The 23,530-nt window shown below is 43.9% G+C and overlaps 3 protein-coding genes across 7 annotated transcripts; 1 reads left to right on the forward strand and 2 right to left on the reverse strand.

Moving 5' to 3' along the window:
* Window positions 1-323: 323 nt before the first annotated feature.
* Window positions 324-3,357, reverse strand: ndufa8 (NADH:ubiquinone oxidoreductase subunit A8). The gene is made up of 4 exons (XM_062478518.1): window positions 3,175-3,357; window positions 2,345-2,508; window positions 1,074-1,239; window positions 324-635 (listed from the first exon to the last, which is right to left on the reverse strand). The coding sequence occupies exons 1-4, from the start codon at window positions 3,223-3,225 to the stop codon at window positions 498-500; spliced, it is 519 nt and encodes a 172-aa protein (XP_062334502.1). The 5' UTR covers window positions 3,226-3,357; the 3' UTR covers window positions 324-497.
* Window positions 3,358-3,552: 195 nt separating this feature from the next.
* morn5 (MORN repeat containing 5) lies at window positions 3,553-9,258 on the forward strand. Its single transcript, XM_062478517.1, has 5 exons — window positions 3,553-3,725; window positions 3,896-4,043; window positions 4,503-4,614; window positions 4,940-5,071; window positions 8,952-9,258. The coding sequence occupies exons 1-5, from the start codon at window positions 3,679-3,681 to the stop codon at window positions 9,035-9,037; spliced, it is 525 nt and encodes a 174-aa protein (XP_062334501.1). The 5' UTR covers window positions 3,553-3,678; the 3' UTR covers window positions 9,038-9,258.
* Window positions 9,259-10,066: 808 nt separating this feature from the next.
* lhx6a (LIM homeobox 6a) lies at window positions 10,067-22,955 on the reverse strand. 5 transcript variants are annotated; one of them, XR_009932203.1, is made up of 9 exons: window positions 22,374-22,955; window positions 21,527-21,595; window positions 21,048-21,230; window positions 19,589-19,710; window positions 13,234-13,454; window positions 12,822-12,922; window positions 12,554-12,649; window positions 12,169-12,323; window positions 10,067-11,946 (listed from the first exon to the last, which is right to left on the reverse strand). XR_009932203.1 is itself a non-coding variant. In XM_062478541.1 (9 exons), exons 1-9 carry the CDS (start codon window positions 22,564-22,566, stop codon window positions 11,867-11,869), a joined length of 1,050 nt encoding a protein of 349 aa, XP_062334525.1. In that variant the 5' UTR covers window positions 22,567-22,955; the 3' UTR covers window positions 10,067-11,866. The 5 variants fall into 5 exon arrangements, 4 of the variants coding, with proteins under 4 accessions (XP_062334525.1, XP_062334523.1, XP_062334522.1 ...); XM_062478541.1 differs by having other exon boundaries at window positions 12,169-12,343; window positions 22,564-22,955; XM_062478539.1 differs by having other exon boundaries at window positions 12,169-12,343; window positions 13,234-13,451.
* Window positions 22,956-23,530: the final 575 nt, after the last annotated feature.

Consider the following 23,530-nt stretch of genomic DNA (forward strand, 5'->3'; position numbering starts at 1 on the left):
GTAACCTTTGTGTAACTTCGTCAAACTGACATCAGTCAGTGTTTTGGTTGAGTGCACATTCTTTTTTTACCTTTTCAAAAGGCGTCAAATTTAGAGGATTACACAGAACAATAACACAAGTTCTATGTGGATACACAATACAAATAAATCAAGCAAACATTTAGTCAGAAAGTCTTTGGAAAAATAAGCTACTCACCATTTTATTTTATTATATTACTAAAGTATAACATGTGAAATGACAGTTAAAACATTATACTTTTAAACCCTGCAATCACCAAACATCACACAGGCTTTCCGACCAAAGAAAACAAATGTGCACAGAATGATAAATTAAATCTGTTTTATTTCACAACAACAATAACACAACATGAAGTTGCCTTTGTTCATTTGTTACATTTACATAGGAATAGGAGAGCTATGTGGCCATATGCGGGTGAGTCCAGGTTCACTTCCTGTCTAGAGGTCAGGACCCCCTGGAGTAGGGCGTCGAGCCTCCCTCACCAGTCCCAGAAGAAGAGCTTGCTGCCGTGCTTGGAGGGCTTCAGCTGGCCCTCGATAACGGGGTTGGGCTCCGGACGGGGCTTCGAATGGTACGGGTTCTCCGGGAGGGGTCGCAAGGTCGCCACCTTTGTCACCTGGGAAAGGGGAGGTGGGACACGGACGTGAATTAGCTTAGTGACCTGGGAGAGGGGAAGAACAAGCAGGAGGCTCCGAAGAGGACTAACATGGATGCAGGGAGCGAGCTCTCAGGCTTTCATGCTCCGCGTCATCGCAGGGGAAATGTTTTGCTGACAGCAGAGCAAGCAAACATGTCTGTGTCAACAAGCTTTGAGGGGCGTTGCTCAGTCAGCCTCTACACCTCAGCAGGGGTAGGGACAGAGCTGCAGTGTGTACAGCCAACCACAGGCAGGCCAGACACTCAAGGCCTCCCTACAATAATGAATGTGCCTTTCTAAATGCCACTTAACAGACTTGGTTGACCACAAACAAACCTCAAGCTTCAATGCCGTTTAGAAACTATATTTCAAGCTCTAACACCTCAACCTCATTCCCCACAACCCCTTCCCCCTCACCTTAGACAGGTCGCCCAGGTTAGGTCTCTCCCAGCCCAGCTTGTCCAGGGCACAGCTGTCAAAGGCCTGCTGCTTCTGGCGACATTGACGCAGCTCGGCCAGGTTGGAATAGTCAAGGCAGGTCCAGTACTCTGTGAAGGACTCGGCACAGCTGCCCTTGATCTGCCTGGAACACATGGGGGGGGGGAGGAGGCCGCCATTTTATTTTAATATTTATTATATTAGAACTGCACCTGGACTTAAAAATTTACCGTGACTTAATCGAACATGGAGAAATTCATTCGACCAGAGGTATGGTAATAGGTTATTTGAGCTACTTTTTAGGGACCCACAAGCCTCAAACAACCAGTGTAATGACCGGTTTAGTCAACTGCTCTATTATAATAATTGAATTCATCACCATGCTCTGCAGCCCTGTGTTTACATCTGACCTCAACTGTTTATTTGTGCCTGTTATGGAAGCTGTCAAGTAATTATTGGTGAGACTGGGCCTGGGCCACATCCAATCAGTATCGTGCTCTCGTGTGTTCTGATCTGGTCTTTCCTGGTCTGGTATGGCTTGGTCTAGTCTGCTCTGGTCAAGCCTGGTATTTTTCTCCCTGGTCTGATCTGGCATTGGCTGGTCTGGTCTGGTGCCCTGACAGACCCCAGTGCTCTCAGAGGCACCAAGGTGCTGTTACGGTCCACATGTCTTCAGTAAACACAGACACCACGCCTCACAGTGACACAAACCAGAACCCTTCCTTTACACCGTGTCTGACAGACAGGCAGGTTGAGAGACAGACAGGCAGGTTGAGAGACAGACAGGCAGGTTGAGAGAAAGACATGACGACAGGCTGACAAAGACAGGCAGGCTGAGACAGAAAGTTCAGAGAGACATTCAGACAGACAAGTGCAAGCCTATTCCTTGTTAGCTAGTCTCCCCCCCCCCCCCCCCCCCCCCCGCCTCTGGCACCTACTGAGAGGAAACACAGGATCACTGTGTGAACCTATTCTAGTGAACCAAAATATCACCCGAGTGATTGGTGGTCTTGTTATTTGAAGAAAACAAGCATGGTTAGACACATTATCATAAAGACCTAACAGCTCAGATCATTACAACAAACAACAACAAAAGTTTTTCAGAATGCAAGCAAGGCTTGTCTAAGAAATTAAAATAATATTAATAAGTTTTGCCCCGGTCCTTGTCCCAGAAACTTCACCACGTCTGCTGTATCATTGTATATACCATAAAACAACAGTTTTTGCTTACACAGTTTTAAGCAGCTTACCTGAAGAAGTTGAGTGCACACTCGTTGACTTTCCTCCCCTCCTCCAGACATTTCCGGGGGTCCTTCTCTTCCCAGCGACACAGCATGAACTCCTTGTTGGGCTTGTCGCACTGGGAGCCATAGTGGTGGGCGGCTGCCTTTAGAACTGCAGACGATACATTGATCTGCAAAAGCACAACACCACATACATTACATAGCCTAGTGCAATACTAACAACGAAAATAATTAAACAGCTAGTAGTCAGATAAGTAGCCTATGTCCTAAGAGATATGCAATTATGCATTTGAATCACTGTCTGTATAATATTGGTATAATTGTTATTTTCTCCATCTCCCTGTCCTTAAATGTCCCCAAGCACACAGTACAACAACAAAGCCAGCTTACATTATGTAGCTATTGCAGTTCTGGTAGCAAAAGAGCTGATAGCATGTTAGTGATCTTCTGCACAGTCAACTAGTCAAGTAATTATGTTTGCAATAACCAATTCAACAAAAACATTTGCAAACTGTTATGCAGTAACATGGCACTCGTGTCATATATATTATCAGTCCACAACAACAAGCAACTAACTGGTTCTATGATAAGCTTTGACTAACCACCGAAATTACTGTAGTATACAACGTTACGTAAGGTGGGACGTTGTTCTGGTTAGTGTATTATGTTAGCATAATGTCAATGCATAATACACTGTCTGCAATTACTTAGCTCATTGGCTAGTAAGTTTACATGCTAATTTTCTGCTCTACAAAGAGACAGCTTACAGTAGACATGCTAGCAAGTTAGCATGTATTTTCAGACAAGTTCTCTTTTGTTGCTGGCTTTCTACTTGCCTCCTCCACATTTAGCTCCTGCAAGGAGGGGATCTCCACCGAACTTGGCATAGTTCGGTCTCTGTAGAATGAATCAAAGTCAAAGAATCGTACTCTACGCTCCAAAAACACATTCAAGGTCCTCTTCTAGATCCAGGACGAGGCCGCACAAGGAAGGTCAGTTTACTGCGCCTGCTCACGCTTGTGAGGCGCACAATAATGACGCACTCTAAAGCGCGGAGAGAAACTCGATGTGCCAGTCATATGGACTCTAAATAGCCTACTTGTTTTGAATAATGTGCAATGTTCATAAATACTAAATAGGCCTACTGATCGCATAATTTCTTTGTTTCAATAAAACTCCACTCCATGAATCCAGAAAGATATCTGTCTCTGTCACTGTGCAAAGCGTCCAAGTTCCCATGGCAACGTTTCCAAACTTCTTTCCTTCTGAATCTGAATTTTTGCCTACGTTACATAGGCTAGCTACTGTATTTCTTGCTCACAATCTGATTTATAAATCACATGGAATTCACAGGTAGTAGTTACACAGGAGAATTTAAGAATGGCAGGTAAAGTGCAAAATAGACGCTCAGAAATAATACAGTCGTTCCAAATGTCATGTCGCTGACTGCATGCTATGCTGCTACTGTAGGGGAGCTTGTAGGTAGTGCTAGATTTAGTTCCATTTGCTCCAGATTAGTCAATGCTCATCCTGTGTCTGCTTTGCTCTTCTTTCCAGGATGGAGGGAAAAGGAGAGTACGTGTTCCCCACTGAAACCAAATATGTTGGAGAGATGAGAGATGGGATGTTCCATGGAAAAGGTGTTCTTTATTTTCATAATGGCAGCAAATACGAAGGGACCTGGGAGAAAGGGATATCCAAACAGGTGCTCAGCATACTTTCTGTGTGTTTCACATTGGTTATAGTGCACATGACATATGGTACCTTGTAGCAATCATTCGCATTGTTGCAGTTATTAGGTTTCCCTCTATCTTCTCCTGCACATGCTCTCTGAACATCCCAATCAAGACATTCATCTTTGGTCAATTTGCTCTGAAACACTTCTTCATGCATGTCATGCCATGATAGTAGCTGGTTCGATCATTATCATGATTGCGACTGTGGCTTATTAGAAACAGCCCAGCCCAAGACTAATCAGGCTTCCGGCTACCTGATGGTCTGCCAGCCCAGACCTCCCCTGTGCTCCTGCTACAACATCTGCTGGCAACAAATTCCAGCTGCACACACGTGATCTAACTGTTACCTATACGAACATCTCAGTTTGTTGCCTAAGTGCTCATGAACAATGTGGAATTGGTGGTTGATGCTTGATTCTGATCCACAGGGCAAGTATACTTTCTCAGATGGTCTGGAGTACCAGGAGAAAGACTGGGAGTTCTGTGACGGTTATGACAGGCAGTTCTACACTGAGAGGTGCAATGGCCTCAAACCTGCAGGTCAGACTCCGGTCACTTCTAAGCTCTCTAGTATCAAATTAGACCTATAAAGGTTCCTACTAGGTGGAACACTGCCTGTGACAGGTAGCCCTGTGTGTGGTTGGATCTTTTTGGTATGTGGAGATGCAGTGTCAGACTAGTCGTAGGCTAAGGCTAGTCAACCCTCCTGATCATGTAACTTAGTTAACATTTTGACAAATTAGCGGTGCTCAGTCTGGTCCAAAAAACTAATTTAATACAATCTTGTTTTGTCATTGTAGTTTTTCATATATGTAGTCCTTGGAGTTGTGTGTTGATAGTCCATGAGCTCTCTGTCTCCCTGCAGGTGAGTCTCAGCTAACTGACCTGGACCCTCCGCGGGTCGTCCCAGAGGGCTGCTATGACTGTGGTGACGGGTTCTACCACCCGGACACCAGGGTCATCATCGACTACCACGGGAACTTTCTGAGAAACACAGGTGAGGGCCAGCACCCAGCCTCCGAACTGGGTGTATTTATAGGTTAAACGTTTTTTCATTTCCCAATTCTTCCATGTTTATACTTAAAGCCAAAGAGAATTTTACTAGTAAGTATTATCTAGACATATTGTAGACATGTGTTAACAAAATTAGTGCCACCCTGATCATTCATATTATCTAATCCAACAAGATAATTCAGATATGGACAAACTGATGCTATCTTGTAGTGATGACTCATCTGAGGTCCGCTCAAACAGACGTGCTTCTATACTGCAGTCATTTTAGCTTTGTTTTCAAAAGCAAATCCAAAACACATTTTTCCACCCACCGAGTGCCTAATGTGGGATCTTTGATTTGAAGGGAATGCGGTTTGTCAGATTTCCAGATTGGAATTCCTATTTTTCTGCCAGTTTTTCCTGGTTTTGCATCACCAGACAATGTCATGGATTAGAACGGGTTGTGGGTTTAATTGTCATCGCTCTCTGTGGATGGGAAGGAGGAGGGGAAGGATGAGGAAGAGGTGGATGAGAAGGACAAGGAGGAAAGAAGGGGTATTGTTATAGACAACCGTCCGTGATGTCATGTCTCAGGAAGAAGCAAACACGTGTTATCTCCTGGGAGGGGTGGCAACACATGTAAGAAATCAAACACAGACTTTGTGTCACAAGCCTGAGTGTTTGTCTGAACATTGGCAAGCGGTGTAGTTTACATTATTTACTTCCGCCCGGACAAGGATATACTGTGGTAAAAATGTTAAAGTTCATGTAGAAGAATAGAATTTAGTAACATGTAATGAATCACAGTGTTGACCCAAGCATGACTTCATGTCTCATTTGTGTGAACAGAGATGCACTTCCTTAGCAGGTGTCGTGAACGTTAGCAGAGAGAGATGTGGTGCTGTTTTTATGAGGTGTGTAGCATATTCAACTGATCTGTGTCAGAGACAGAAAATGTGTGTCAGTGTGTGTTGGTGTGTCTGTCGTAAAGTCCCCCTCATGCCCAGCATCAGCCGTATTTAAAATCCATCTGTGTTTTTAAAGAATGCAGAAGTCTGCCTTTGTGCGTATATGTGTGTGGAGAATGCTCCGTATCCTGTATGGATTTATTTTAATCTTTGAGAGGTGAAGGTACATTTGTCCAAATGGGTGTGAAGACACAATTTATTGCCGGTGGCTTCCCTTCCGGATGAGACTGCAGGCAGGTCGGGAGGAACCGCTCTCCCCACAGGGATGTTTCAGGGAGTACGATGGAGGAAGGAGCGCCACTCACAGCTGTGGGACAGGAGAACTGAGAGAGGGGGGGGGGGGTTGACACGCAGGAAGCTGGCCCAGGGAGCTGCTGCGGGGCTGGGCAGGAAGGGTCAGGAAATGCCCAGGCTTTGGGCCAAGACCTGGGTGAGGAGAAGCAGAAAGCAGATGGGAGGAAGCCCTGAGGAATCTCCCTCACACAGCAGTCTGGGTCAGACAGGTCACCTGAAGGCAGCCCAGCCCCTCTCAGGATGAGGAGTGTGTGTGTGTGTGTGTGTGTGTGTGTGTGTGTGTGTGTGTGTGTGTGTGTGTGTGTGTGTGAAGGCTGTGGCTCTTCACCTGTGCTAATTGTTGGTCTGTTGACTGCCAGCTAATGTCACATGTAGATCGCTGATGTGTCAGTTGTCCCACCTTGTGACAATCTTAACAGTTATGTTTCTTTTTAAATCAGACACGAGAACTTCCCTATAACCTAGACATAAGTACTTTAAAATGCCACTGTCAATTTTGTAGTAGAAGACGGAGCTGTTGGACATCTCTAACCCTATCATCCACATTTGAAGAAGTCCTCAGACTTTTCTTCGTTTTATTCTCAGTTTCTCTCCTTTGCCATGGGAACGAGCAGAGCTCAGCTGCCTGTTGCCATATTGTTTGTTGCACTTTCCTGCCACTGGAATAACTGCTCCTTTGAAAAACTGGCTAAAAGTTCCCATCCAAAACAAGCCACCATGCCAAAGAAAACAGACGGACTACCGCCACACTGCCACTCAAATGGATGGCTGACTGAGCCGTTTCACTGCAGATACAATCAGCGAGTTAGTCTGTTTAGAACAACACCCCCCGGTCTTTTCATGTAGACATCTCTTACTCTTGTCCAAATCCTTTAAGATTATTAACATATTTACAAATTAATCACCCAGAACCAAACGACGTGTTTAATGTTAGTTATTGATATGGTAACTCGGCATTATAACGGCCAATGTGATCTCACTCCTCATTAACGCGATTGTTTCTGTGTTGGAAGGAAATACTTTTCCCTTCGAGTGTATTTTAAGGATTAAGATAAACATGTTTTAACTAGGTGCCATTATCGCTTCCCGCCACACACTCCAGCCTACAGTACAACGGTAACTCTGTAAGACTGTATAGAGAGACTGAAATGTTATTGATTGTATGGTTAGATTTTATTCAGTCTATGAATAGTATTATAGACTGATTGTTATTTTATTTGCAGGATTTATTTAAATGAAAACGAAATAAGAAGTCTAATGAGCCTAAAGGAGTCATTTTAATAACTCATTATAGCCTGTCGAATGTTTGTTCACATTCAACATGGCCACTGACATAAAATTGTTTCTTTAACAATTTAAATAGCTTATCTAAGTCTAATATTTTCTAAATCGGTTATTCTTTGTTTTCATTTTTTTACATTACATCTGTATTGTTAAAACCACAAATAAGAAAATGTAAGTGCCACTCAGAACTGTGCGTCATACATTCTAAACGCAAAATTACAATTTATTAGATTGCACCTAGCCAGGGCCACCTGCACGTGCCCTCAAACAGAATTGTATTGAGGTCTCAATTTAGCAGTAATTTAAACGCTCAGCAGAACTATTACAACCCCTAAAGGGCATGTTACAGAAAATATGAAAATGTGTGAATTCTAGGCCATCTCATTACCATAAGCCCACGCGCGCTTGGGGGGAAACTAATTGCGGTTCGACCCTGACCACGCGACCGCGGTAGCATAGGTATTAATTAGTTTAAAATAGTGAAGAAATGTCCTTCTCGAGGGAAGTGGCCTTGTTTTGCGAAAGGGGAGGAAACGAATGCCACAAAGGGTGGAAATTGTTCCGTTTGCAGCTGCCGCAGAGGCCTGTAGTACTACTATGGGCTATAGCCTATGCGGACTGCATGGTCTGTGATTTCAATTGCCGAATGCTTGAGCCAGGTAGAGTGAGGAGAGGCAACTGGAGTGGCTGTTAGGGCTATCGCAAGCAATTACGGACAATCAGAGGAACGCTCGAGACCTGTTCCCAACAATGGAACCCGCGCGCCGTGTTCCTGGGGGTGAGCGCTCAAGTGTGTGCAGCTGCGCGCGCTGCGATTCTCTCCCAGCAGAGCGGCTACCTCTTTGCACCGCAATTAGCGACTCGTTTTAGTTTTAACTATGACAAATACTATTTTATCCGCTGTTTTGGCAGTCGAGTCATCGTTTTAAAATTGACTACAATTTTTGCCTTGTGATTTATTGGTGGTTGAAGTGGCACTGAGAAGTTATTTTCCTAATTATTATCTTGATTTGACACATTTTCCCCGAGACTGAATGGCACTTGAATGTGTCAGTTTCAAAAGCAAATCTCCTAGGACGGAATTGTAAAGACTATCCAGGGGCTATTCTGCTTTCTTTATTAAAGATGTTTCTTTTTTCTTTTTTTGTTAGACTATTAGGCTTAACTGCAAGCTATAGCCTACAGTCTTAACAGATTAGGGCTACATTTATTTTCGCCCACGCCCTACGAACGAAACATGTATCGGCTACCAATCACTGGACAATCCGGGGATTTGAATTAATGATTTAATATCTGTATATGGAATATGCAAAATTAATATAAATTATGTTTCACCAGATGACGACGAGCACGAGTGGATTGTGCGCACCTGTCGGAAGAGCTGGGACGAGATTGTTGGACATTTAGGCCCACCGGATAACTAATCGCTAACTGTGACCCTGGGAGCCGAACGGCAGAATGGAGCGAAACGTTGCAAACCTTAAATGAAACATAATTTCTTTTCACTGACGGCTCTTGTTCAAGTTCAGAAGTCCAGGACCAAGTTTATGATTGAAATAGCACAGCATACACTTAGCTTATCAGTAGACTAATTATTATAAAATAAGTAACGTTATTTGAGTGAAATTAGTCATTTAAATCAGCTCAAGAATTTAAAATATCAACGAATGTTTTACTTAATGCTTGTTCACAACACTTCCTTCTCAGCATGACTCTAAAGCGCTCCTGCTGCATTTCAATGTAATCAATGTCACATTGTTCCTTCCAATGTCTGCCCAATAGTAGAGGCCTATACTCAGCAGGTCCAATCAACATCCTATAGTGATCAGCTCAGTCTGGTCCATGAGAAACATCCACCAACAACTCAAACTGGAAAAGCATTTTCACTATGAAGTGACATAGCTTGTTCTTTATCTCAGATATCTCTGATTTTCTTTGTCTGTTTTCTGTGTGTTTCTCAGTGGAATGTATTCATAAATCCACTGAGACAGGCTTGTGTGTTTGTTTGGGAAAGGGACCCCTCATCTTTAGAACTCCAGATCCTGTATGAGGATCAATCCCATGATGCTGTCTGACAGTGACTTCCTGTCTGCGATGGTGGTGGAATTAGTGCTGGAGTCATTACTGCACACGATGACCCGTGAAGAGCCTGCCGGCCTCACCATTGGCCTGTGATTGCTTCCTGCCCCACATCGGGTACACACACACTCACACATAGAGACACACACATGCTCTCACACACACACCAACAACTGCCTACACACACATTACTCTAACTCTTTCTCGTGCACATGCACACCACACAAATATTCAACTATTTGGAATTCCCAATAAATCTGTTATCTATAATTGCTCATTTGTATTTCTAGTGTGTCCCTCAACACCAAAACAGATTATTAGTGTCAAAAATGCATATTTCATATTTGTCAAAAAAAAATGATATAACAAAAGTGCAAAGGTCACATTTTAAAGTTTATTTTATTGCATTGAGTACACAAAACATTTATGATGTACAGTCAATCAAATAAACTTTTGTTTTCCATGTTTACGTTTTTAATAAAACAATAAGACAATTTCAGAGAACAAAAAAGTGCTTACAGGCTATTGTCTCAGTAATAATAAATATAGGAACATGATGGAGGTCTGATCTCCTCTTGTAAACACAGGATCATAGTCCTCACTGGACAGCCAAGACACCACATACACACATACACACTCTGTCAGACTGGCCACACACACACACACACACATCTATTTACATCCCCTGTCCGTTGTGTGTACCCCTTCCTCCCCTATAAGTGAAGCACACTGACTGGACAAGCTTACAGACAAAAAACACAAACTAAGATCATCCTGCACAGACCCAAATCATAAATTATCGACAATCCACCTGTTTTAAAAAATAAGCAAGGTTTTACATGTAAATATGACATGTAACTGTCTGCATTTCTCTTTCTGTAACTGAAGGAGGAAGATTGCTGATTTTCCATGTGGACACACACTTCCATCTTCCCTCCCTCGCTTTCTTGTCTAATTTCTTTCATTCTTCAATGTGTTCTTCTTAAGGAATCTACAAGCCTAGTTGTGTGATAATTCAGAAAGGGCTGAAGCATATTTAATTTACTGTCCACAATGATATCCATCATTAAAAAACGATGTGTGTTAATTTTGTGTTAATGTGTTAATTAACACAAAATTTTAAAAAATAATTTTGTATAGCACGTTTCAGTGTTAAATGTTTATAGCACGTTTAAGTTTACAACTGTGCTATTAATGTGGGTACTACTTATGAAGGGTATTAATAAATTGCACAAAAAAATCTTTTGGATATATATTGTATAATTACAACAAAGTCCATTTGACGAGCAGAAATTCCACTAAAATCCATACAGAATTATTTGGACATTTCCAAAATGAAAAAAGTATTTTTAAATTACAAACTTAATTAAATTTGTACCTGCTGGCAATGTGCATGTTATATTAGCTTGCAGCTAGAAAATTAATTCACTATCCAATTAAAACGAATGTATTTTGATTTGATAATCCAGACCAATAATAAAAAAGGCACACAATCTATTCTTATTTAGTATTCAGTGATCGTAATGTTTTTGCTGTGAGCTCTGTGTGTTCTGTAGTCATATTCTTCATAATGGACATCCTATCAGAGTTGTGTTTTAAGTTCCTTCTGTGGTTTATATTTCATAGAGAGAAATGAGGCAGGGTCTTACCTCCATGCTCCCAAAACACATCTCACATCTGCAGCCTCTTTCTCATCCTGTCCTCATCTCTGATCTGCAGACAAACTCACAGTTGTAATCCTGCTGGCTGGGCCCCATCTCCCTCCAAGGGAGATGATGGACCAGGGTGAGGACGGAGTAATAGAGTCCAACAGAGAGAGCTCCTGGTCTTGGTTAAGGTGTTCAGAGGCCAGGGCTGTCGGACGCCAAGGCGTCAGGCGTCCCTAAAGGGACAGGCATCCATGGCAGACAGACTGGTTGCAGGTGAGATTCTTCTGTCCATAGAAAAGGCTTGTTGATACAGTATTTTTATCTCTCGTGGCCTGTCTCTTTCTCTTTTCCTTTTTGTCTCTCTCCATAGAGGTTAGGGTTCAGAAGTAGGGTGTGTCTCCTCTCCTTGTTAAGTCAGGTTTGCTCCCCGGTGGTGGGAGCAGAGGGGGCTGGAGAGGGGTTGCGTTAGGGGGAGGAGGTGTGTGTTGGAAGGTCGGAGGTCAGGGGTCAGGGGTAGCGGCGCAGCTAGCGGCTCAGAGGAAGCTGGGGCATCGACATGGCCTGGTGAGGGAGACTCTGTGTGGTGAGCATGGAGAAGGGGTGGCCTGGAGAGACACAAACACACTCACTTAGACACAGTCTGACCACGTAAACACATATATTTCCTATTTTCAATGTTGTATTGGTCTCCTCCTCAAAAAAAAGCAAAGATTTCAAAGCATGTGACAAATTGAGTGTACAGGCAAGAGATGGAGAGAGAGGTTGTGTGTGAGGGATCGAGAGCAGAGCGGTCTCTAGTGAAGGACAGAGAGAAAGAGAACACTCACTGTCTAAGTAACCGTGTAGGGCTACCATGCGGGCCCTCTCAGGACTGCCAAAGGGAGAGTAATGCAGGTCGTCTGGGAGGGAGGGAGGCATCCGGGACTGGGGGTGTCCCTGAGGGGGCCCGCTATGCTGGGGGGTATGCTTTTTGTGTCTTGCTCTGCAGTTTTGAAACCACACCTATAAAAGTGCAATGTTGCCATGTCGTCACGTTGATATCTTTTCATTCATCCATAAGCAGAGAGAACAGCAGCACAGAGATCAATTGGACTTGCTCCATTTAACACGTTGTACACGGTTTCATTATTTACCTTCGACACCCATACAGTTCCACGTGAATTTGTATTGTATAGTAGAATGGCTAGAATTGTTAGCATGATGGCCGCTGACCTGTATGACCCTCCTGCTCAGCCCCGTCATGTCGGCCAGCTTCTGCAGTGTCTGGGCATCAGGGTTGTTGTCCTGGGCAAACTGGGCCTGCATGATCTGTAACGAGCGCAGGTGTCAAAGTTCCAGCTAGACAGGCAAGCACACCAGGTGTGGCCTTCTCACATGCTTGATGTAGAATAGTCACAGTTATGTTGAGCTGCGGGAATGTCATATCTCTAGTCATTCTACCTCCTGTCAAACACATAAACACACACACATACACACACACCTGTAGCTGCTCTGCCGTGAAGGAGGTACGAGCCCTCTTGGCAGGTTTGGGCTGGCTGTCTTGTTCTGAAGGCACAGCCCCCTCCAGGGTGATCCCACTCCCTGCTCAACAGAGGACGAGGACAAGGAGGAGAAGCAAGAGGAGGAGAAGGAGGAGAAGGAGGAGAAGGTGGAGAGGGAGGAGAAGGAGGAGAAGGAGGAGAAGGAGGAGAAGGAGGAGTAGGAGGAGAAGGAGGAGAAGGAGGAGAAAGACAAGTGAAAGAAAAGGGAAAGAGTGTCAGAGTGAATTCAAGTATGGCTGTCACTGACATCCTCCCATCGCCTCCTTTACAAAACCACAATCCAACAGCCAACTGGGGACCGATTCATTTCATCGTGCGTCGTCTCGGGTGACCGACGGCTGGTGGACTCACCGCTCTCTGCGGCTCGTTTGAGATTCTCCACCATGGTGTCATAGTGGATCCTGCAGAGCACCTTCTCTTCCACCAGGCCGAACTCTTCCCCCGTGGACAGCTGGCGTTTGCAGGAGAAGCAGGCAAAGCAGGCCAAGTGGTAGGCGTTGCCCCGGGCTCGGCGGACCCAGTCACTGGCATAAATCTGGCGTCCACAGCGAGCACACTTTGTACCAAACCTACTGTGAGAGAGAGAGAGAGAGAGAGAGAGAGAGAGAGAGAGAGAGAGAGAGAGAGAGAGAGAGAGAGAGAGAGAGAGAGAGAGAGAGAGAGAGAGAGAGAGAGAGAGAAGGGGGGGGTGAAGGGAAAAGGACATAGAAAGAGAGACAGAGGGTAGAGAGGCAAGAAGATATTGGAGAAAGAGAGGGAGGAGGGATGGAAAAGGGGGAAACAGGAGAAAAGGAAGTGATAAAAAGTTGAAGTTGGGGTTTGCTGTTTAAAATACAGAACAGCCAACAACAGTCATCTAACATTTCAGCCAAACCTCACCAATGAATACACAAAGGATTTCAACTATCTCTGCAGAGTATACAATATAAGTACAACAGCAACATTACTACACTCTGCAAAAAGGTGTATGATGGAGGTTTAACGCTACCAGCTCTGAGAATATTTTGACTTTCCATTGAAGTGCTCAAACAACCTTGTAAATTTCGTAATGAATGAGCCAATCCTTTAAATGCTGAAACAATTCACGCCTTTTATACTGTGGAGGATGAAGCAGGTTCACTCCAGAGAGAGAGAGAGAGAGAGAGAGAGAGAGAGAGAGAGAGAGAAACCAGCGAGGAACTCAACATGTCCCAACCAGGAGTCAAGCCCCGCGTCTGCGAGGATGGAACTCAGGCTGCAGGCCGAGCTCTGAGCGCAAACAGACCTGCACCTGCCCCCTCCCCTGCTGCTGCGTGAAGGCCTGACACACTCCCCTGTGGGGAGGAGAGGCTTCCACGCGCCACGAGAGAAGAAAAACTGACATCACTCTTTCCTCGCCTTCCGCTGGAACCGATAGCAACAGTGAGTCCAGTTGACAGCGTAAACCCAAACCACCTGACTGCAGAGTGAGAGAGGGAGGGGTACAAGAGGGACAGATGGAGCAGGGAAGAGACAGAGAAGGCGGGGGGAGTGAGAGAAAGAGAGAGAGCGATGCAGACAGGGAAAGAGGGCGTTTGGAGAGAGAAATAGAGGGACAGAAATCGAGAGGGAGAGAGAGAGAGAGAGAGAGAGAGAGAGAGAGAGAGAGAGAGAGAGAGAGAGAGAGAGAGAGAGAGAGAGGAGAAAGAGGGGTCAAGAGAGAGAGGGAGAGGTATGGAGGTGTATTCTTTCCCTTGCTCCACTCGTGCACTTCTGTTCATTCAAGCTGAGCTCCCTTCAGCCTGTCCATACAGCAGTGTTTAACACTAACTGGAGAGAGTGAATCGATTCCAAACCGTATCAGGTTCATGGAATGACTGGCATTACCCGTGAGGTATACTCACTTTAGCCAAAGTTAATGTTTTTAAAGTCATGAGTTAACATGAATAACATTTAACCAATTTTAGGTTTCACACCAATATCACGGACATTAAGAACTCAACACATAGCACATACACATAAGATCAATGTGGCAGATGTTGTGGGTTATCTGTGATGCTCTGTGTCTGTCTGGATCCATACTTGCTTACTGTAATGGGACATATTATTTCCAAACAGCCATCAAAAAGCCATCATCATCATTATGTATGAACCGGTCACTGTCTGTCTGTCCCGGCTCAGACATGAGGGGTGACCCACTCAAGGTAGCAGGGGCCAGGGGCCAACATGGCAGTAGTAATGGGCTGCAGATGGGCCTGCTAGGCTGCCTGGAGGAGGAGGTCCTGGCTTGCTGCCTCCAAGAACCAGAGAGATCATATAAACACACTGTCACAAACAGCAGTGCACAGCCAAGAGATGAGGGGCGAAGGAGAAGGGGAGAAGGGGAAAGGAGAAGGGATGAGGGAATAGGGGGATGGGGGGGACTCATAATAGCAGAGTTAGTAGACTTTTTTGGCAGGCAATCCTCTCTTTCCCTCCTCCCTTTTTGTCTCCCCTCTGCCTCACTTTCTCTCCCTCGCTCTGTCTTTCTGTTTCTCTCATCCTCTTTCTTACTCCCCCAACCCACCCTCTCTTGCCCTCCCTCCCTCCCTCTTTCTCCCTCTCTCTTCCTCTCGCCATTCCCTTTCTCCCTTTTCCAGGATGACGCCATGGCTCGGCGCTCTCTTGTGCCTGGGTCCAGAGACACGGTCTGGGAGTCCGTAGGCTAGGACGTGACAGGCCAACGAGAGGCCATCCTGGCTGAGACCGACCTGCGCTCTCTGTAAACAAAACTCTCATGCTGTGCTATACAAACACACACAGTCTCACACACACATACACACACACACACAATACATACATGATTCCAGCTGCGATCTACATTTTACACCCTAAATCATGAAGGTCGGATAAGAGAACATTTATATTGTTTTACAGCTTGTTTTTTAGGAAAGACCTCGGTTTCAACAACTCCACTGTTTAAGCAAAGGAGAAAGGACCCATCCTTTATCATGAAATGAGCAGTCATATAGATCTTCCTCTAGTACTGTACTGTTTGTCAGACAGTATGTCTCACTGTTGAACTGGCAAATATAATATGTAAGTTTGCTGTCCTCTGAGATTAAGAGAGAAACGTTGTGGAACGTAAACCTAATCTAGCATGACAGCCTGTCATCCCAGTGCTCTCTGACAGAACACAGACAAGAGACAGAGCATCCTTTTTTTGCTACAAGTATTTTGTATGTCATTATTTCGTCTGTATCTTTGTACCGAAAACCTGCTGTTTGTTTTGGGTTCATGTCAATCACACTAGCCCCTATTATCCACTTCCCACCAAGTATTTCTCCAGCGCTCTCCTCCCATGTCTGGCTCACCTGCTGCTTAACAGCAGGTGAGCCAAAACATGTTTTAGGGATTCATGTTGAGATGGTGTGAGATTATATTAATCTCGGATAGATCTGACCCGAGAGAGCTGGATTTTAGATTGTGGTTTGTGTGAAGGATGGGGAGGGACGCCCCTCTCTTATTTCTCAGTCCATACCATCTTCTCACCTCTCCTTCTTCTGCATCATTCCTCCCTTTCCGCCTTTTTTTAATCCATCCCGTTTCAGGATAAGGTTCCAACCTTATCTTTGCCTTTATCTCGGTCCCTCTCTCTCCCTCTCTCTCTTTCTCTCTCCCTCTCTAGGTCTGGTTCCACTCACACATGGCAAGTCACACTCGTCTCAGTTGCCACGGAGACCTCATCAGGGCCTGCCTGGCGGGCTGTTTGGTTGATGAGGAGGGTTGGATACCCTTACCCTTGCTCGCTCTGACACATACACACACATACACACACACACACACACATATACACGTACACACACGCACCATGTATGGACGTAGGTCCACTCAGGTTACCGTGTCAGCATCCCAGGGTAGCCCTGATTAGCGGGTCTTTGTAACTTCCTGTGTGGGCTGTGGCTCAGGGCATGCAGGGGGCCTGACATGTGGGGGCTGACAGGGTTTAGGTACATCGTCTACTCTGTCCTGGGTCTCAACCACCCCATCACCACCACACATCCCCCCCACTCCCCCCCCCCCCCCCACACACACAACCCCCCCACACACAGAGTAAACCCACTCTGATTTCCTGCTATTATGCCCCATTAAGGCAGCTGTCAGTCCCAGTCAGATGAGAGACTGGCAAGATGAGGAGGGGGTTCTACCAAAAGAGGGTTCTACCAGAGGAAAGAGTACAAGGTTCTTTATTAGGCAGTTCTACCAGAGATGTTTCCACCTACCAGAGGAAGACATTCTATCAGTGGTGGAGGATCTACCAGAAAAGAGAGTTCTCTGCTAATAGTTCTACCACTCGCATCATCTGAAATCCACTGTAGGCTATTTAAAGGAGATGAGCTTTGCAGAATCGGACTTGACAATCTGAACCAGAACAACAGGAGGGCTTAGCTACCAACGCTACTTATTTCCACCCGAGTATGAATATGGCTCTGAATCATGCAAATTCTTCTGTTTCAAAGACTTATAATTACCCCTCCCACTAGAGGGAATAAAGATATTTGGGGTTTGAGGGTAAATTAGAGGACTGTGCTTGAACTGCAACGGGTCACGTACAGCAGTATTATTGCGTGGCAGAGTACACACAGAGACCTCCATCTCATGGAAGAAACGAGGGTAATGACTGACAGCTGGACAGGGGTAAATAAACAGAGAGTCTTTGGGTGCAGAGAGGCGGCTCTCACATCAGCAGGTTTCCCAGGGTGCACCAGGGCATAGAACCAGGGCATAGAACCTGACAACCAAAGTGCCAGTGTCTGTTAAAACGCCAGGGTTACTGAACACATAAGATCCTTGTGCGTGCGTGCGTGCGTGCGTGTGTGTGTGTGCAGGTGAATGATTGACTGAGTGAGAGGTGAAAGTATGGAGTTTGACAAGAAACACTTTCATTACAACACCCTGACCAGCCACTGGCCAATGTGCTATAGAGCTCTACAGGCCTGGGGCCAACTGCTAGAGATTATAAACCTCAGACCGGTGGCTGGGAATTAGGTTGCAATCCCTCAAACACCAGTGAAACCTATGCCCCTGCATTAGACAGTGATGTTATTTTTTTCAGAATGATGAGAAGATTTCACCCTCTCACCACTCTGTCCTTCCTTCTTCATCTCTACAGCCTATCTGCCTGTCTCTTGGTTGGTTGGCCAGTTAGTCTTCCTGACTACCTGCCTGTAACCCTGCCAGCCTGCCTGTAAGCCTGCCTACCTGCCTGCCTGCCTGCCTGCCTGTGTTTCTGCCCGCCTGCCTGCTTACCTGAATCCTTCCTGCCTGCCTGCCTGCCTGCCTGCCTGCCTGCCTGCCTGTCTGAATATCTGTCTGTCAATCTGTCTCTTTTTTTGTCTGTGAGTCTGTTTGGCCCACAATCCCCCTGGCTACCTGCCCATCTGTACATACAAGGAACATGCTTAAAGTAGGAAAATACATGAGTAAAACTAGAACAATCAACGGGAGTATACTTAGCAAGAAAGAAAATAGGAACAGTTAATCAATACTCATCCTAATGTCACCATAAAATCACCAAAGACAGAACAATCCAACGTTGAGCCATGAAATCTTTATTGTCTGAAACATTGACAAACTCTCTAGGACTATTTTTATAAATACTGCTGCTGTTTTTAAATTACCTTTCCTGTCAGAGTCACTTGGAATTGTATTGTATGAGGTTATTTCGTAATATGTATTGGGATTAATGATGAAAAGGGCTATTTATTTCATATTTTGACCAGTCTATGAATATTGGTACTGGTGACCATTAATTAGCTTGCATTTTTGACAGCCTGTCTTTGATGTCAACAGATTAACAGATTTTATGAGGAAAAAGGTAGCCAGTTGTCAGTGAAATTCTCACAGGTAAAACATAATCCAACGAGGCCTATTTGGAGCTCTTGAGTTTGAGCTGTTAACTGCCTGCAAGCCCAGGCATGAGTGTTGATTTAACGGTTTCAATAGTTTCTCTTTGGCAACCACGTGCTCGTGTGTGGAGGCCGGCTTTGACTGATCATTCGCTTGAAGCATCACTTCAGATTATTTGCCAAACACATAGAACAAACCTTTCCGCGCAGCGCTACTAAAACACAGAATCGAGTTAAAAGAGAGCGCAGTCACTTCACATTGACTGGGATGAAACGGAGGACGAGACTGAGACTTGGCCGATTGAGAGGGTGTATTTGAGACGGTTGAGTGCTCTGCAATCAGAGTCCTACAGCCTGTAGTCTACCCTTGTAAAGGAAAAGGTATCTGATTCAACTCACTGCACACTGACTGTTAGCGATGCAGCCCTAATTTCTGGTAGGCTGTATAAAATAGACTACCGTTTATTACCGTGTAACTTATCAAATAGAGCCGTTTATTAGGCTACACTTTAAATATTATATAGGCTACGAACGCTTTAAGATGAACCCGTTTAATAAGATCCATTAAAGCATATTCGGCCATCACCCTTTCGGTGAATGTGTTTCCTCCTTCCAAAAATACTACGCCTATGGTTTCTGTTATGTAGCCATAACAATGAATAAATCCAATTTTAACGGCAGACCCTGGACACCACTATTTTGTTACAGACTTTGAAAACGCAAAGTATCATTAGGGGAATGAGATAGGCCTAACCCGCAAGTTAACCATGCACACACACACACACAATAACATATGCATGTTTTCGTTTGGCAGCAACCCTGAGTGATATTTTGAAAACAAAGTAAAAAACTTACCCTACCTGAAATAATCCATTTTACAGAAGATCTCTTTGTTTTTGATGTAGCAGCTGTTATGCTGCCGCAACGACGTCCTGCACACAGAACACTCCAGACACCGCAAATGCCAGATCAAATTATTCACCTGCAAAACACCGCCAGTTCTGTCAAGTATTTTGGAAACAAAACACTAATAATAAATAATAATAAGCATCATCATCAACATCATGTTTATAACAATTATAAGAGGACAAGGCCTAATTTATAGGCTTTTTTATAGGCTATGTTTAACAAGATACAAACATTTATAGGTACTGTTGTCAATTTAACTATAATATGAAAATATTTTTGTCATTAAACATTCTAGCAATATTTAAACCAGTTGGTCCAAGACATTGGCATGGACATTTGAGTAAAATTATTATATGCTTTAATATTAGCCTTCTGTTAGCCTACATTTTCATGCACAATTCTAATTCAGATTGAGTTTAATATATGCCTTTAATTTGACAACGGTTGGAAACTATGTTTATCTTTGGAAATAGAACACCATAAAGAGAACATATTTAGGCCCTACGTGCTTATTTATCCTACATCACATTTACATTTAGCCTATTAATTTAGCAGACGCTTACAGCTTCATGTGAAATTGCAGAGAAGGTCTTAAATATTTTTTTACATCATAATTAAGAAATTAACATAATTTGTTCTAATATATTTTATAGAAAAACTGGTTTATTTATATGCTATCTAAATATGTTGTAGCCTAGGCTATATTCACGATGACGAAAAGTTTCCATCGTGAAAGGGCAGGTTATGTCAATAAAAACAACAGTTTATCATTAGAGGTTGATTTATCAAACTAACAACATTCAAGTTTAAGTACTCAGAATTTAGGGTTAGGCCTATTTGATATTTTCGTATAAGTATTAGCCGCACATATGCCCCCTGTCAACATAAAAGGAATGGAAGAAGCTATCAGCCTCCTCGCGCCTGAAAGACGCTCTTCCTGCCAAACACACCCAGATGTGACTGAGCAGTGTGTTTTGCTTGGAAGCACGCGACTGCATGTAGGCTTGGGCGTAGTTCTTGAAGTTGAAAGACAGTACAACAGTCAAAGACCCGGGAACTGCGGATCCTTGTTTACAGCATGCTTCTAGACCTTTCTCCTGTCGTGGTGATGTGAATGGGGGGACTAGCCATGCGAGAGAATTTTAAACGTAGCCTATATTTCAAAATATTAGGCAAAATATTGAGAAGGCTATTTAAAGGCCTATATATAGGCCTATTAAATTGTGATGGTCTAATTGAACACATTTAGAAATTAAACAACATATTAAATGTTAAACGTAAAGCTTAATATTTAATATAGCCTTAATTTTCCACAAAGCCTATTTGTTCGATTATCCACAATTCTTTATAGGGTACAGCCTAGATGTGTGGAGGCAACAGCCTGTTTCATTAACTCACGCGCACACCCACCTTGAGAAGATATCTGTCCAGTATCTCCAAACCGCAGCTTGCGCACACGTTCTTCCCAGTGGAAGGCACGGACGAAACGGTGGACGTGGGTGAGCAGATGGACGGGGTTGACGGGGGGCTTGGTGAGGAGCGTGTGTCCTCCCTTTCCATTATGGATCGGTGGGATTCTCCGTCGGAGTGAGACTTGCACAAGAGACAACAAAATAGTGTATAGAATAACTTGTTCATAGTCAAAACATCATAAATATAATTAACGTGTATTGTATGTTTGCTTTCAAGACAGATCAAATTAATGAAAATTCTATGATCGATATTGACAAAGTTATCCTGCATTCTGTGTGGCCAAATATGACAGGTTTTGGGGATAGAGGATGTCAAAGAAATCCTCGACCATTCTCTCAAGCCAATGCCGGTTGATAATACATGTTCATTTAATACCAAAAACACAGGCCATCATACTCAGGACATAACTGACTCACCATTAGTTCGTGCTCGGTGTCCACACAGCGCGAAGCACCCGGTGTGTTCTGAGAATCGGGTAAAATCACCTACAAGACAAGATTCAGCGGCAAGTCTTCGTCAGCTCTCGGCGTGCCATCTCCAGATAAACCCGTCAGACATAGCAGTGTGCCAGCTATATAAAGCAGTCAAACAATAAATCCAGATTCTAACTGTGTATTTGGGTACCCTGTGACAAAAGATTCACGTTTTAATGAAGCTATTTCAATTTGGATTGATTTTTCTCTGCACTTAACCCATGCCTCTTAAAGTAATCGTATTTTCCTCGCAATCCGAGGGACTGGAATGAAAAAACTACCTGCAATTACAAATAGCTTGAAATGCTCTCTATAAGAGGGACCCGGAGTGTCAATTTCAACTGTCAATCAGAAAAGGCAACGGGCCACCCAAAGAATTGCAAATTTGATTTTTAATGGCAGTAATTAAAATCTAATTATTCTCGGGCGAATTGGCTTGTGAAGAGGGTGGACTGCAAATCACACTATTCAGCTTAAGCGACTCTCCACGACGCGCAGCTGATCTTTGTACACAGCCAGTGATTCTTATGACATCACTTCAAGACAGAAAAAAACAGTTGTAGATAAGAAAGTAAAGGGGTGACAATAGGCAGTGTTTTAACAAAAGACTAAGATGTAGACACACAATGAACGAACAACAGGCCTCAATGTAGTAACAGTCTTGTCACAAAATTGTTTTGTGCACAATGTCTTTAAGAATACAACTGACATAAACTTAAGGCTGTGCTTCTAAAAGCTTGATTTAACATTAACCTGGTTTAGGAAGCTATAGTCGTTTTCACAACAATACCTGTTTTGGGGGAATTCCTTCGGATAGAAACTGGTTCCCCTCTGACAGAGGGACCAGAATCTCATTTTTCCAATACATGAAACCACTGGAATATCAGCACGGTCGATTCCAAACTCGACTGTTGATTTCTGATATAACTTTCATGCACACACAGAAACGATGATAAGAGTCAATTGTATTTCCTCCGTACCATGGATTTTCAGTGTTTTACGCACGGCTCGACTTGAGCCCCAAAGCGCTTTTCTCCTTTTGCACAAAACTGCCTCCCAGCTCACACGGAATTACTGGGATTACAAATTGTAGACGACGAGGCTTGCGTTGCAACCAATTTAGTGCTTCTCAGAACGCCGTATTTAGAACAGTGTGAGTCTGCCTTCCAATTTTGTTCTCTCTCTTTCGGGTTGGAATTGGTGCCTACAGGAAGTAGGCTATCTGCATGGAATTGAAGGGTTAGCAGGCATGCTCCAAGACACCGTCTCTCTACTCGTCTCGAGTGAAAGTTAAGTTGTGCGCCCCTGGCCTGAAGTGGGAGGGTGGAAACTCAGAGGGTGAGAAGGGTGGCCCTCCAGTAACGGACTCTCAACTTTTTGAGAGCACATGATGGCTTTTCTTTTCACACTGATCGACAAATCTGTTCTGTATACTAGGCTGATCACATTTGTAGGAAGTAAACAAGTCGTAGGCTACTTAGCTTCACTCGTGTAGAAAAATAAAGGCGTAAAAAGGCCAATAAGATTTATGTACGATTTTCAAACAGGTTCTAAGATACTCTTAAGATTTGCATTTGTCTTGTGACATGTAGCAATATACAATTTACAAATAAACTATAGTCCAAGGATGATCTTTTATGTAAAGTCAGTACATTTGTTTTCCCTATAGGCTGCATGGTCTTGCTGGTCAACGGGGTTATTTCTGGGAACAATTGAATAATTTCTGGGAATATTGAAGAGATCAAACTTACATGTGAATTGGGCTGCCCTGCACAATAAACAAATCTGTTCCTAATTGCCCATGACCAAAGTAATATTATTGTTTACATCAATAGCCTTTCGACCCTAAACAATGTTGTTTAAATCAATTGACTATCGATGTAATAATATGAAATATACGGTAAGAACTAGACCTGGAAAACGTTCAAGGCTAATAAATACACCTTG

The sequence above is a fragment of the Osmerus eperlanus genome, chromosome 14 (assembly GCF_963692335.1).
Source record: "Osmerus eperlanus chromosome 14, fOsmEpe2.1, whole genome shotgun sequence".
Classification (NCBI taxonomy): Eukaryota; Metazoa; Chordata; class Actinopteri; order Osmeriformes; family Osmeridae; genus Osmerus; species Osmerus eperlanus.